This window comes from Sesamum indicum, linkage group LG11, assembly GCF_026168435.1.
Source record: "Sesamum indicum cultivar Baizhima isolate 11 linkage group LG11, ASM2616843v1, whole genome shotgun sequence".
NCBI classification, from domain to species: domain Eukaryota; kingdom Viridiplantae; phylum Streptophyta; class Magnoliopsida; order Lamiales; family Pedaliaceae; genus Sesamum; species Sesamum indicum.
In genome coordinates, this window is record NC_142667.1 from 7,480,009 (window position 1) to 7,495,457 (window position 15,449).

The following is a 15,449-nucleotide window of genomic DNA, read 5'->3' on the forward strand; positions in this document are numbered from 1 at the left end:
AACTTGATGCTTTTTGCACACGTCCATCAAGTTATGCCACTGATTTGCTATTTTGAAAAGCACGTGTCATTAATACTGCAAATATACCTATAGTGTGGCAATAAAATTGCAATTAAAAGAAAATGGAACTTTAGCTAGAATTAATATTAATACTGCAAATATACCTATAGTGTGGCATTAAAATTGCAATTAAAAGAAAACGGAATTTTAGCTAGAATTAATAGCCTTTTCAAAGAACGTGGGTAACTTTTCCATCTTCTCGACTATTTTAAAAAGTATTGGACTAAATTACGAAATATCCTATAATTTAGGATTAAAATTGCAATTTTTCTGCAATATATGTGAGGACTCCCTTTTCTGCATATAATACAATAAATTTTCCCTCAAACTTGGTTGGTATGTGGTTTATCTTATTTAGACAGCGAATGACTATTTGAATGTCTGAATTCTATGTTGAGAAATTAATTAAAAAAAGGTGTGCAATTGATGATTGTAGAAAATGAAGCATTTCATTCATTTGATCTACATTAAAACATTATATACATTACGAATCAAGTGTACGTGTTCTTGAAGTTTGATGAAGATCACATGTATTCCCTTTATCCCCCAAAATCCTGTCCATATTTCATGTCTATTTTATTCAAAAATCGTTGTCCGAAACTCATACTGTATACCCCCTATCGTTTTTAATTTAGGTGGAAAAAAATCGTTTAACCTACAACAAGTTAGCAATAAGTTAATCGAAGATAAATATTAATTTTTATTTTTATTTTTTTTTTGTTAATATCAGCAAATTCAGTAAATTTTGACTAACAGATGGACTTATTTGTTAGATGGAAGTAAATCTCAGGGATGTTAGGTGTAATTTTTTAAACCACCGGAGGTTTATATGTAATTACACCATATCTCAGAGAATGAGAGTGTAATTATCCCAAAAATCTATTTTCTGGTACTCATAGTGTAACCCTCCCCCCTTCCCGCCGTCCAATTTAATTTACTGTAAGACGTAAGATCAGATTAAAATTTATCAAACTATAAATTTATATAGAAAACTGACTTTTTCGTTGTGTAATTGCAATGAGTGATAGTTTTGATTTTTTTTATTTACTCTGAATTTAATTTTGCAATTGAGAATAATAAATTAAAAAGTATAGCACATTTGGTTTAAATTCTATCAGAAAAATGTGGGCAATTGAGGATAATAAATTAAAAAGTATAGCACATTTGGTTTAAATTCTATCAGAAAAATGTGGGTATATATATATATATATATTTTTATAGTAGTTTGTTGTTTCTTTGTCTCATTTGAACGTATTTTGATTTGAATTAAAAAAGTATATATATATAACGAATCCCACGTTAACAAAAACTTTAAAAAGAATAAAAAAAGGCCGGAGATTTCGTTGACAAGTAACCACAACAACTCATCAAGAGGTGGTCAACGCCTAAACTGTGTAAAACATTTTATCAAGCATGTTAGTTGCAATAAGAATATCTTCTAGTGATAGTCTTATTAAGTAAGAGTACTTCCGTCATATTAATTCAAATTCTAATTTGGATTTGATTCGATCAAATCTAAATTAGTTATATGATAAGTGTAATATATTTGTCATATAATTAGGGTACAGTCCAAAAAAAGTAACCAATCACATAATAAATGTAACTTGATTTGTGATTAGGTTGATTCAGTCAAACTTGGTCTAGGCAAGAATCATCTGTGGGTTGGTGTATGTAGTGTGTCATGTGTCTAGAGAATTTGAATTTGATTCAACTTGCTGATAAACCATTGCCTGTATTAATTTGTATCAAAAAGAAAATATAAAATAAGTCAGAGACAGCTAAAAATGAAAAGTATGCATAATTTAATTGGCAAAGTTGAGATCTCATGACCTTGAGTTAGAAGATTCAAATAATCATCCATGTGCAGATGCTGGTGATCTGACTCGAATAAGCGACCACGATCAATGATCTAGATCCAGCCACGTATCCTCCCCAAATCTGTGATGGGTTCTGAGGAATTAAACAAGTACGTTAGGCTCGTCCCAATGAAGATCCTCCGACGCCCAAGTTAGTTGGTGGCCGAGATAAAAATATGCTATTTGAAGTCAAAGAATCAAAGTAATAAATGTCAGTTACCTTGAATGAGTCAAATATGAAGTATTTATAGGGTCTTATTTGGTACTGTAGATTAGTCCATGTGTCTTAATTTGAGGCTCCTAGCTTCAATCGTGTGGTGTCCAGCCTTCTTCAAACCCCGGGTCAACCTACAGGGAGGGTTCCAAAGACCCGACCCGCGACCTGTTGTGGATCTTAGTAAAAATAACCATTATGCCCTTAATGAAGGGCTTTTCTGTCTTTGAATTATTTAACCCTCATCGGCTGGTTTACTTTAAAACAAGTTATTTATTTATAATAATAAGAATTATTGGTTAATTTTATATATATATATTAAATATTGATGATTGATATATTTTTTTTGGGTAAATGTAAGTTTCATTAATAAAATAACATCGTACAGTACAACAGTGCTCAACTGGTGGTTTCTCCCTCGATAGGCCAAGGGATACTCCATAATCTATATAACGCACATGAATTAACAGAACGAGATAAATTAATACTAATAATCCTCTGTCTAATATCTTCACAATAATAGTGGCTATTATATTCGGTGGTCGCTCTGTATGCTAAAGCGTCTCAAATTTCGTTCCCTCAAAATGTGGTAAATGCAAGCAGCCAGGAGTGCACGATAAGCCAAGTTAATCATATGTTTTCCTCTCCATTTCCTTGCAGCCCACCCAACATCCCGTGGCCACTCTCTATTAGGCCATTCAAACCGAACAATCCATCGAATCGCTGTCAGGCAGCTTCTGGCATAACGACATCGAAAGAATAGATGAGTATGTGTCTCCATTGCACCCTTCATCACTTAATATACAGGCGCCTAGGTATGATAGCCATGGTTTATCAGCTGTGGATAATTTTCCCAAAATCGCAAGTCATAAGATGAAATTATGCTTGGGGATTTTCAAAGAACCCGAGAGTAGTGAAGACCAACCTACTTTGGGTCCCAATGGGTCCAATAGCCTGTAAAGAGATGCAATTGTAGGTCGTCCCGTCTCAAATCGTCAAATAATGCGATTTGTCTCGCCATGAATTATTGGCAATGCATGCAAAATCTCCAAGCACTCAATATCCATAACGAGAGGCAATAACATTGCCCCTCTATAATAACACTGCTGAGCTTGTCCGTCGTCCGAAGCCCAAGCATACGTGGACCCTGTGGGAATCTCTCAATAAGGGGACCAAGGTGATGCAATGGATCATGCCACAGATAAAATGAATTCCCATCACCAATCTGATAGTCTACCATCGATCGAAGCAAGGGGCGTAGACAAAGAAGTTTCCTCGAGCCCCACGAACCACCATTGTCAGTGACCGTCCATACAGATTTATCACATAGCCACCCGTTATATAACCATTCTATCCAGATTGATGTTCTATCACATCGAATAACATCACACAACTTCTTGCTCATCAAGGCACAGATTAAAGTAGCGATGTCCCATAGGCCCTGACCCCCCCCCCCCCCCCCCGACGCCGGCCTACAGACATTCCTCCATGCTACTTTGGCATATCCACTGGTTCATGTGCCCTTCCACAGAAAAGCTCTCAGACGCTTCTCAATCTCTCTTATAACACCTTTGGGTAGGATGAATGCAGAAGACCAATATATACTTAACGCCATAAGGACAGATTTAATATTTCTGCACCCTCCCAGCATACAATAATCTCATTCCTTCCCATCCTTTAATGCGTTCAATCAATTTTCAATAATAAAGGCTAGCAGTCTGTTAACGATAATCTAGAGGGAAGTAGAGGAAGTCCCAAGTACCTCATCAGAAGATGCCCTTCCCGGAAGCCGAGCATCTAATTTGATCTAATTTTTTTTTTAAAAAATACAGTAATGACAAAGTTGATAATTTCATACCTCCATCTAAGAATTATATAATTTCTTCAAATATCATAGGGTATTTGTAATTTTTCAAACAACGAAGGATATTCATAATAGTGACAAATATGAGAGAAAATTGTTGTAATTTGCCCTATTAAATTATCATTTTACCAAATATCCCAATATTAATTATAAAGTTATCAAACCCTCCTTAATCCCATCAAACAAAATAAATAAGGCCTTAGTACCGTACAATAAAATCTCTATAATTAGTAATCTTGGGACCATAAATTTGATGATTTTTTACAAAGGCTCAAGTCGGAACCTGAAAATTTTATTATTTTAAAAAAATCATTAATTTATATAGTGTTAATTTATAGAGGTTTTACATATTATAATCACGATACAAACAATCCAACCAAATATTGGACTGGAATAGAAAAGATGATCGAATATCACAGAAATCAAAACCTTCAACCAAACAGTCAGTATTGGAAAATATATCCATTTATTGCGTATCATCATCCAAAAATCAACCACACAAACCAAACATGCTTCAGAGGCGACCACTCGACTGGGTGATCTTATTACATGAATATACATATGCTCCTCTCACTTTGCATTCAAGAAATTCTTGATCCAAATAGCTGACCTTTTGGGAATTCGTTTAAGTTTATTTTTAAAATCAACATAGCAAATTCCGAATCGTTGGGTGTAACCCGATGCCCATTCAAATGTGTCCAAAAACGACCATGCAAAGAAACCCTTCACATTCACACCTTGTCTGCATGCCAACAACGGAGGAAGAATATATTAGTGTTGAGTACACCGCTGATTTCTATTTCTTGTTGTTAACTTTTCAAGATCTTTTAAGAAATTGTCTTGATAATATATGTATATAGGAAAAAATGTAAGCAATCCCCTTGTGACATCGCAAATGAGCAAATTACCTCCTTATGAAAAAATAAATAGCGATTTACCTCCCTATATTTTTTAAAATACAACAATTTACCCCCCTATGATTTTTACAATGAAGTAGTTTACCTCCATGTATAAGGAGGTAAATTGTTTTATTTTAAAAAGTATAGGGGGGTAAATTGCTATAATTTTTTCATAGGGGAGTAATGTGCTCATTTTCAATATCACAACAGAACAAATTGCTATTCACCCTCTATCTATATATATAGAGAGAGAGATTGATTTTGATAAGGGATTAGATAGTTTTACAAACAATTATGTTCAATACCAACAAGTATAATTTGGAATGTTTGCTAACTTACCAAGAATTCTCATTAAAAAAGAAAAAAAAAAAAAAGGAGCTATCATGGTCTTGCATGCATTTCCTAAATTTGTCATATTATTTTATGAGTCTATATTTCACTTGATACGATGTTTTTTTTTTGGAAGGAAAAAAAGTGCTTAATTTATTTAAATTACATAAACACTTCATAAAATTAGACATAATTATATAATTGGCTCTGTCCTTTTACAAAATTATAAGTACTTATACCTTTTGAGAATATAGTTGTAATTACAAAAACACTCATTATTCAGTAGCAGAATTCTACCCTAACAACTCTCACAAGTGTTGCAGTAATTTTTTAATAATGAAAAAATATTTATATAATTAGATCTAATTTTCATAATTATATCATTGCTTTAGTAAACAAAAATTCGGAAAACAACTCATTATTATCGGGGTCGAAAAAGAACTTATTTAGGGATGTTCTACGAAGGAAATTATAGCAAGCAACGCTGGACACACCCTATGCGTGTTAATTTTTAACTTATACAAATTGACAATATTTATTATTCTTTTACTTAACATATTTTATTTAATTATTTTATTGTGATTATTTGACTAAATAAATATATTAAATAACAAAATTAAATAAAAATAGTATAAGGTACATCTCACAAGCAAATAAAAACAATTAAACTTACTGGATGGCTTGGTGAACCGCCCGAAGATGCCCATTGTAGAAGTTAACTCTCAGGGGGTCTTCAATAGCATGTTTGATGGTACCATTATTAGCGTCACCCATACCTAAATAGTGTTAAAGAAATTAAATCAAATATCATCTCATTACGAAAAATTAATCTTTTACGATCAAACAAGATCGATGTGAAAATTTAAATTTGATCCGCAATTAATCAAAATTTGCCGTAACTTTTAGTTATGAGTGTTGTTTTGATCCCACTTGTAAAAATAACAGCAAATAGTTGATGTTCAGCCCAGAGCTAACCAGTATTCGTCATGATTATTTATTTTTTACCATAATAATTATAATCATAGAAGAAAATTATATTTCTTCTCATATTTATAATTGTATGTACATGCATATATGTAAATGAAGAAGAATGCTTTAAGTTTACCAGTTTCTGTGATGTAAATGGTCGGATTGTTGTATCTCTCCTTGGTGTAGATTAGAAGATCGTGAAGTCCTTTCGGATAAACAAAGAAAATGCTCACTCCAGTCTAAAAATTATAATGTATAGATATTATAAAAATTAATCCGACAACATAGGTTACAAAAGACTTATCAAAATTGTTGATGACAACTTACTGGTTTGCCGATGGGTACCCCTTTGATTTCAGCTGTCAAACAATTCACAAAAAATAATGTTAAAGTTACTATAGAATCAATGTGTCAAAATGTTGCGACAGAACGGCGGTTCAAGCTGAGGCGCTGTAAATAAATCCGAAATTATGAATTTGAATTTTATCAGACGTACAGATATCCATCTCACTTTACATAAGTTTTTTCGCAATTTGTTTCATTGATCTTAGTTATACTGATAGATTGATCTACTATTTATGAAATTTTTAATTTATTGTTTTATATCAGTATAATTATGTAATTACCATTTCATAAAAAAAAAATCAAAGTATCAAAGTTTTTCCACTAAATGGTGTTTACAAAAAAATATATATACATATATTTTGAAAGAAATTGGATTTTACCCTTTCAAAAACTATATTTAAAAAATATTATTAAAATATTTAGATTAAAATGTCGTTCTCAAATGTATAAATTAAAAGAGTGGATCAGTATCTCCAAATCCCAATCTTTGAATCAAAATTTTGAAATTGAAACTTACTTGAAAGGCGAGCCATATTGTCCGTAGTGCTGCTGATATTCCCAGTGCGAGAGAGAATGTGAGCTGCATAATTCCCAGTATAATAATTCAATCCCAAATAATCAAAGGATCCTTTTAGCATTGCAGCCTGCTCCTTAGTGAACTTTGGCAATCGATTTCCCACAAGGGATTGCATGGTTCTTGGATATTCCCCATAAACTAAAGGATTAATGAACCTACAAATTCAAAAAAAAAAAAAAAAAGGAATTTTCAATACTGGAAATTAAAAAATTTTGGTTTCAATTTCTTACAATTATAATTCAAATTTTCTGGACTTTATAAACTTACTTATATGTATATATACTCACCATCCATACATAAAATCAAGAGCTCGTCGTGCTGCTCTAACATCGAGTCGGTTGCTTGAATATGGTACCATCCAATGAGTCACTAGAACTATTCCGATTTCTCCCTTTTGAATTGGCTGCAACAGAATTACAGAGAACTTCTAACGTTAATAAAAAGCTATAGGTTACGTTCAATATTGAGTATATGGATACTTTTCTCACATTATATGAGTTTGTTATATTCTATTATTTCGTTATATAATGTAATAGTTATGAAAAATGAATTGAATTATTACTTGATATCTTAATTCTTAAAAATACTTATATAATTAGCATTTCTATAATAAAAAGATATATTACAAAAATATAGGTCTAATCAAGGTGGATTAGTAAGTTTAATTTCATGCTAATTAATAAATAATAAGCATTTTGTATAGGATTAATATGGTAATTAGGACGTCATGACAAATTGACAATCTGGATCTAGCTTCATTACTAATGTTTAGACTAAGTTTTTCTTAAGAAATGAATTACGTCGTACTACTTGAATGATCGCTCTCATTTAATTCAATTCATTTAAATTCCTATTATCCGTTTATTATTTGTACATGCCAGCAACCAATCGGTTGAATTGGTATCACTCTTCTCGACAAAGAAGAGGGTCCTGAACTCAACGACTCCACCCTATTATACTAAAAAAAAACACAAATATTTTATGTGTAGAAAATGAAAAACAATTAAACCTGATACTTATCCTTGTATAATCTCGCAGCTGCTGCGTGGGCAAGAAGTAGGTGATGGGCGACAATATAAGGCTCAGTTGCTGAATTCCCTTGGGCACAATTAGCCCTATTGGAGCACCTCCCAGGGGCTAGGTTGCCGATGAAGCCTCCATCATAGCCACCATTGGAGTACGTAAAGGGTTCATTAATTGTGACCCAGTACTTGACATGGTCACCAAATTCCTTGAAGCAAAGTTCCGCAAAATCTTTAAAATCATCACTGTCACCATAATAAATAACGCTCGGTTCTCTTTATTCTGACATATATATCATTTAGATAATAAATATATATGAATTTGACTTACACAATACGAGGACTTAGAAAGCCTAAATACTCATCCTCTAGGGCTTGCGGAAGGTCCCAATGAAATAGAGTCACAAATGGGATTATACCTGTCCATTTATTTCAAGTTACAAACAAAACAAGAAACGTACAAAGTATAAAATTGAGGAAATAATTTAAGAAGGCAAGATATATAAATTTGGTGACCATTTGCAAGGAGCTCGTTGAAGACATTGTTGTAAAAGGCAATTCCTTCCTTGTTCACTCCCCCACTTAGCTTCCCACCTGTGAGGTATATTATATATATTAAATATTCAATAATAAAATCCTAATAAAATAAAATTAAGGGAGGCAGAAAAAAGGTAAGTTTAGGTAAATGTAATTTTCATTAAATAAATAGTACAATTGCACAGTACAATAGTGCTCAATGAGTGGCGTCTCTCTCGACAGACCAAGGAATACTCCAAAGTCTATATAACGCACAAGAACTAATAGAGCAAGCTAAATAAGCACTAAGAATCGTCTTAATTTTTACGCGAATCGTCTTAAGTTTTCATGTTTCTTAATTGTAAGACATTTTTGGAATTTATAAGTGTTAAATCTTGTTTATTTCTAAAAAAAAAATTAAAATATTTGAATCATGAATATATAAGCTCATTTTTAAATTATAAAGGGTATGTTAGGAACTTGAATTAATTTTATAAAGTGTTTGATATTTTAGTATTTTAAGAAACACTACAAAAATAATAGATAAAAATTGCAAGTTTTATTTTTTTAAAAAACTAAAGTGTAAATATGTGTAACTAAAGGATCAAAATTGCAAAAAATAAAAAACTTATTGTTTGGTGGAGGGTTTGAACTTGAGAAAGAGAATAAAAAAAATTTCTAGTCATTCTAATTTGAGTTTCATATGTTCATTATTCGTTTTGGTGTTTCTCTGTATTGTATTGGGAAAAAAATTTAGTTCTTTAAATTTGTTTATTATTAATTTTAGTTTTTTAAATTTATGAATTTTAGTTTTACTCCTATAACTTTTAGAATTGTATAATTTTAGTCCTATGACTCAATTTCGAACAATTTTACCCATGCATAGTTTTTTAAAGAGCAAATTTAGTCCACCTCTATTTATTTTGCATCTCATAACTAATGCTTACATAGATGGTATGAATTTCTGGAGACTTAGTTTTATTTCTAAAGCATGTTGGACCTTTTAAGAGCATCAGATGAACTATTAAGTTTTATCATCAAAACGGCAAAAAAGTCCTAAATTAGGCTAAAGGACAAAATTCAAATAAAATTAATATTAAACTAATAGGAATTTAATTAGGCTAAAGGACAAAATTCATATAAAATTGATATTAAACTAATATTGTCAAAGTTAAAGAACCAAAAGGAATTTGGGTCAAAGTTATAGAACGATTTTTTTTTTTCCCTATTGTATTGTGTTGTTCAAGTAGTTATTTTATTTTTTAAAAAAAATTGAATTGTTTCCTACGTTATAATTGATGACGGCTCAAATTAAGATAAATTAATATTTTTTATATATTATGATCATAGAAAATTAATGTAAAAATCTAAATTTTTATTACGATTAATCAACGTTTGGCATGATTTTTAACTATAGATATATAACGATTTGACCTCACAAGCAAAGACAACAACTAATAGCATTTGGGTAACAATTAATATTTACCATAATTTAAATGGGAAAAATGTAAGCATCCCCCTTGTGATATTGGAAATGAGCAAATTACTCCTCTATAAAAAAAATAACAATTTACATTCCTGTATTTTTTTAAATAAAATAATTTACTCCCTATGTTTTCATATAGATATGGAGATAAATTACTGTATTTTAAAAAGTACGAGGGATTAATTACTATTTCTTTTTTTTTGTCTCATTCACAACCATAGGAGGTAATTGCATTTAATTAACCCTAATTTTGATATCTTTTGCTGTATAACTTCTCAAAATGAATGATTATTTCTTTTTTTAAGATAATAATAATAATAAGAATAATAATAATATTTCCTAGTCTTACGAGGTAATATCCGTGACCAAGAAATGGACATTCTGAAAGCATTCAATCCTAAATGCTTTATCAACTTCACGTCCTCCTGCAACATTATATTTTCACTAACAATTATTAATTACATACAGATAGTGGGAAAAAAAGAAACCCAAACGTAAGATGAGTTAAATAATTTATATTTAGAGGATATTTGTCTAAATATATTTAAAAATAATAAACAAAATAAATCTACTCTGAATATATATTTAGAGGATATTTGTCTAAATATATTTAAAAATAATTTTAAACTCAGATATCTTATGAGATGTATTTACAATTTATAAGGTGTTAAATCTTGTTTTATAATTAAAAGAGTATTTGGCTAAGTTTATAAGTTTCTCAAAATATCTCCAAAGATGTTTGACACTTTATTAGCTCTTGAAAATCGTTCAACAAATTATTTTTTAAAAGAGCTTATAAGATCCTTAAAACAATATTTTAAATCTTATAAGCTCTTTAATCTCAATATTTAATAGACCACAATACATTCGTAAACTTTGTTAAAGCTTCACCTTTGCCGGTCATATATGACGTCCCCCCAAGCAAAATTATCTATTTATTTATATATATAATTTAGATTTCAAAACTTTGATGTCTTTTTTTTCATATTATTATAATATAAAGAACTTATTATATCAAATAATTTAACTCTTATGAGCTCTGATATTTTATTTATCCAAACACCCTCTTAATTTTTAAAGTGTTTGTATATAATAAGGTCACGGAGCTTATAAAATATTAGTAAGGGCAAAATTTATAATTAATACGATCAAAAATGAAGAAAATACCCTTTACCTTTTTAAAAGAGTTTATAAACTCTTAACTCCTCCCTTTTTTTTTTTATTTTCCTTGTGAGCTCATTTTCGAAAATTTTACCAAATTAATACGTTTCAACTTCTTATAAACTCTCGAACATCAGTAAACAATTTTTAAAAGCTTATAATTAGTTGACCCGTACACCGTCTTATTAGTATTCAAACTATTAATTACTAACACTTTTCACTTTTGTCTAAATTTGATATAATTATATTCAAATCAAATTATGAAATATATAAATAATTCTTGATATATAATTTATTCAAAATTTTTTAAAAAAAATAAGCAATATATATATATAGTTTTTTCATAAAATAACCTTTTATTTGATCACTTGACTTTATCAATAGTCTTTTACTCAAACACATTTAAAATTAAAATATTTAAGCAGCTTTGACAAGTTCTTCATATATCATCCTTCCTTTTTATTAAATTAAATAAATATAGAATAAAAATTTAAATTATCCAGGCCTACTGAATATGCTCCAATCATTAGTATGGCCAATGCTTTACCAGAGACAAAATCATCTAGAATTCAGACACTACCTTATACAGATGATAGAAGTTGTCAGCCACGTCTGCGTTGCTCCGGTCAGCTATTTTGTCTGTAAAATTGTCAGATGATAGAAGTTGTCAAGTTGCCTACATATTAATTAAACTTTTCAACTATAGAAAAAAAAAAAAAAAACAATCAAAGACGTAACTTTTAGATGGGATAAAAGTGCAAGTCCTTTTGATTTTTCTGTAGATTTTAGAAAATCAAACAACTTCTTGTCGTTTACAAATCATAGAATGCCAGATTTTAATTCAATCAAACTTGAATTAATTATATGATAAATGTAATATATTTATTGTACAATTAATGTATAATTTTAAAAAAATGAACGATCGCGTAATAAATATAGCACAGTTACTTTTAATTCATTTGGTTTGATTTAAAAAAAAAATACTTGTATATATATATAGTGATTTCCTATATATCACTGATTACATGGGTATACACGTTTTATCTTTTTCCTTTCACAAATAGCTATCTCTTCACTTAATTAATTATATATCAACATTTTTTGTCAATGCATGTGCAGAATTAATTTATTTTATAAAATTTGATTAATTATTTTTTTATTTTTCTTTCATTTATTTTACTTAAAAAATATAATAAAATTTTAAACACCACACACATCGATTCTGCTTCAATCTCTAATTCTATATATATATATATATATATATGCACATATTTTATAGTATTTCACTAAATGTGAATTAAAAAATTATTCCATTCATATCATAATCATGTCACATATAATATAATCAGAAGTATTTGGGATCACTATTCCTCCATCACGTTTAAATATAATACGAGATGCTACGTTCGAATTGACGACTTTGAGATTATGAATATCAAAATTTATGAACAAATTCTTTGAATTTAATCAGATTAATTCTAGATTAAAGGATTTTAAATTCTCCAAGTTCAAATCTAGACTATATTTGTTAAAAAATGAGGGATTTCAAATTCTCTTTCTAAATATTTCCAATTGTAACAAAAAAGAAAGTACATACTAAAACATAATTAAGGAACCACGCCTCCGCCTTCTTCTGTTAGTATATTTTATGCAATACATATATATACATAGGGTGAATAACAATTTATCTCCTGTGATATTGGAAACGAACACTTTACCCATTTATGAAAAATAATATCATAATTTACCCCCTATACTTTTTAAAATGAAACAATTTACCTCCTTATACAACAAGTTATAAATTGCTTCAATTTACAAATCATAGGGGATAAATTGTTATATTTTAAAAAATACAGAGAGGTAAATTGTGAGCGTATATATAAAGAAAAAGAAAAAAAAAAGAATATTTTGCATGTAAAAACGACCTGGAAATTTGTGGGTGTAAGTATCCCATATGCTTGGTCCTCTCCCACCTTCAGACGCAGCGCCTTCATACTACCAAACAATTAACCACACAGAAAGATGAAACCTAACGCCGAGAGTTTTGCATGACTGAAAAATTTAGGGTTTATTAGACGAGTGAAAGAGTAAATGCAGAAGATGATATGGATCAGTTTACTTGATAGGCAGACGAAGCAGCTCCGAATACAAAGCCTTGGGGGAAGCTGCTACGACTGAAATGCGGCAAAGTGTCGTTTGTTGATCCGAACCCTGTGCTTGCAGATGATGAGCAAATGATCAGAAATAGCACAACTTGTAGAGTGATACAGCCGCGTTGAGCTGCCATGGCTTTCCTTGTTTTCAGATGCCAGAGACAGTTTCATTTGATGATCCATTATATAGACGTGGAGATGCCTTTGATAAATAACCAAATTTGTATGGTCCAACGCACACAATAAATTGGGGGCAATTGTGACTTTGGCCCCAATACATGGCTTTGGCAATATTAGTCCCATATTTTTTGAAATTTCAAAATTTAATGGTTCCGTCCAAAAAAGGGTTAAATGCAAATTATCCCCAGTATTGTATGAAATGAGCAAGTTACTGTCCTGTGAAAAAAAGATGGTAAATTATCCCCTTATTAAAAAAAAATAGAACATTTACACCCTCATGCGAGTTCGTGTAATTCACTCATTTTTTCTTTAATTTTTTATTATGAAATTATATTTTTAACCTTATTTAATAACCATTGAATCTAATTTGAATTTAAGGTCAAAATTAAACTAGTAAATCTACGGTTCAGATTTTAATTTATTTCAATCGACGATTAATATTTAAACAAATAAGAGGGGGAGCGGGCTAGGGGGAGAAGGCAGGGGGCGGGGGCGGGGGCGGCGGTAGCCGATGAGGAGGGGTGGGGTGGGTGAGGTTTTTTTCTTTTTTAATAAATAAAAAAGTATATATTATTAAAAATATTATAAAGTTTATATAAAAAATAGTATTTTTCTATTTAATAAATATTTATATAAATTATAATTATTAATAAATTTATATATAATATACTATATAAAAACAATATTTATTTTGAAAAAGATTATGTCCACTCGCGAGAGGGACGGGTGTATTAGACACCTCCTTCTAAAGGAATAAATTGCTATAATTTAAGATTAAAATTACAATTTTCTGCAATAAATCGACTCTTTATGATATCTTTCTTGCAACATATGTGAGGACTCCGTTTTCTGCATATAGTACAATAAATTTGCCCTCAAACTTGGTTGGTATGTGGTTTATCTTATTTAAACAGCGAATGACTATTTGAATGTTTGAATTCTATGTTGAGAAATTAATTAAAAAAAGGTGTTCAGATGATGATTGTAGAAAATGAAGCATTTCACTCACTTGATCTATATTAAAACATAATATGCATTACGAATCAAGTGTACGTGTTCTTGAAGTTTGATAAAGATCACACGTACTCCCTTTATCCCCAAAAATCCTGTTCATATTTCATGTTTGTTTTATTCAAAAATCGTTGTCCGAAACTCATATTGTATACGTCCTATCGATTTTAATTTAGGTGGAAAAAAATTGTTTAACCTACAACAAGTCAGCAATAAGCTAATTGAGGATAAATATTAATTTTTATTCAATATCAGCAAATTTAGTAAATTTTGACTAACAGATGGACTTATTTATTAGATGGAAGTAAATATTTGTCCTCGATTAGCTTATTTGTTAGTCAAAATTATTTTGTTAGTCAACTTATTTTGTATTTTTGGGTCAACTTATTTAGGCAACTTATTTTGTTAGTCAAAATACAAAATAAATTAGAGACAACAAAAAATGAAAAGTATGTATAATTTAATTGACAAAGTTGAGATCTCATGACTTTGAGTTATAAGGTTCAAATAATCATCAATGTGCAAATGCTAGTGATCTGACTCCAATAAGCGACCACGGTCAACGATCTACATCCAGTCACGTATCCTCCCCAAATTTGTGATGGGTCTTGAGAAATTAAACAAGTACGTCATGCTAGTCGGGCTTGTCCTGATGAAGACCCTCCGACACCCAAGTTAGTTGGTGATCGAGATAGAAATATGCGATCTGAAGTCACAGAGTCAAAGTAATAAATGCCAGTTACCTTGAATGAGTCAGATCTGAAATATTTATAGGGTCTTATTTGGTATTGTAGATAAGTTCACGT

At 30.2% G+C, this 15,449-nt stretch overlaps 1 protein-coding gene across 1 annotated transcript; it reads right to left on the reverse strand.

Annotated features, from left to right (window-relative positions):
* Positions 1 to 4,397: 4,397 nt before the first annotated feature.
* LOC105173772 (beta-glucosidase 12) lies at positions 4,398 to 13,610 on the reverse strand. The gene is made up of 13 exons (XM_011095652.3): positions 13,419 to 13,610; positions 13,225 to 13,294; positions 11,880 to 11,938; positions 10,488 to 10,563; positions 8,653 to 8,730; positions 8,468 to 8,555; positions 8,124 to 8,382; positions 7,402 to 7,517; positions 7,055 to 7,269; positions 6,520 to 6,551; positions 6,329 to 6,431; positions 5,897 to 5,999; positions 4,398 to 4,736 (listed from the first exon to the last, which is right to left on the reverse strand). Exons 1-13 carry the CDS (start codon positions 13,584 to 13,586, stop codon positions 4,565 to 4,567), a joined length of 1,539 nt encoding a protein of 512 aa, XP_011093954.1. The 5' UTR covers positions 13,587 to 13,610; the 3' UTR covers positions 4,398 to 4,564.
* Positions 13,611 to 15,449: the final 1,839 nt, after the last annotated feature.

Excerpts from the sequence above, each read along its gene's own strand:
- LOC105173772 (XM_011095652.3), bottom strand. The coding sequence starts at position 13,586 with ATGGCAGCTCAACGCGGCTGTATCACTCTACAAGTTGTGCTATTTCTG. Across the intron at positions 8,383-8,467 it reads TTTCTAAGTCCTCGTATTGT|TGATGATTTTAAAGATTTTG; the intron begins GTAAGTCAAATT and ends TTATGGTGACAG. Across the intron at positions 6,000-6,328 it reads CATTTACATCACAGAAACTG|GTATGGGTGACGCTAATAAT; the intron begins GTAAACTTAAAG and ends AACACTATTTAG.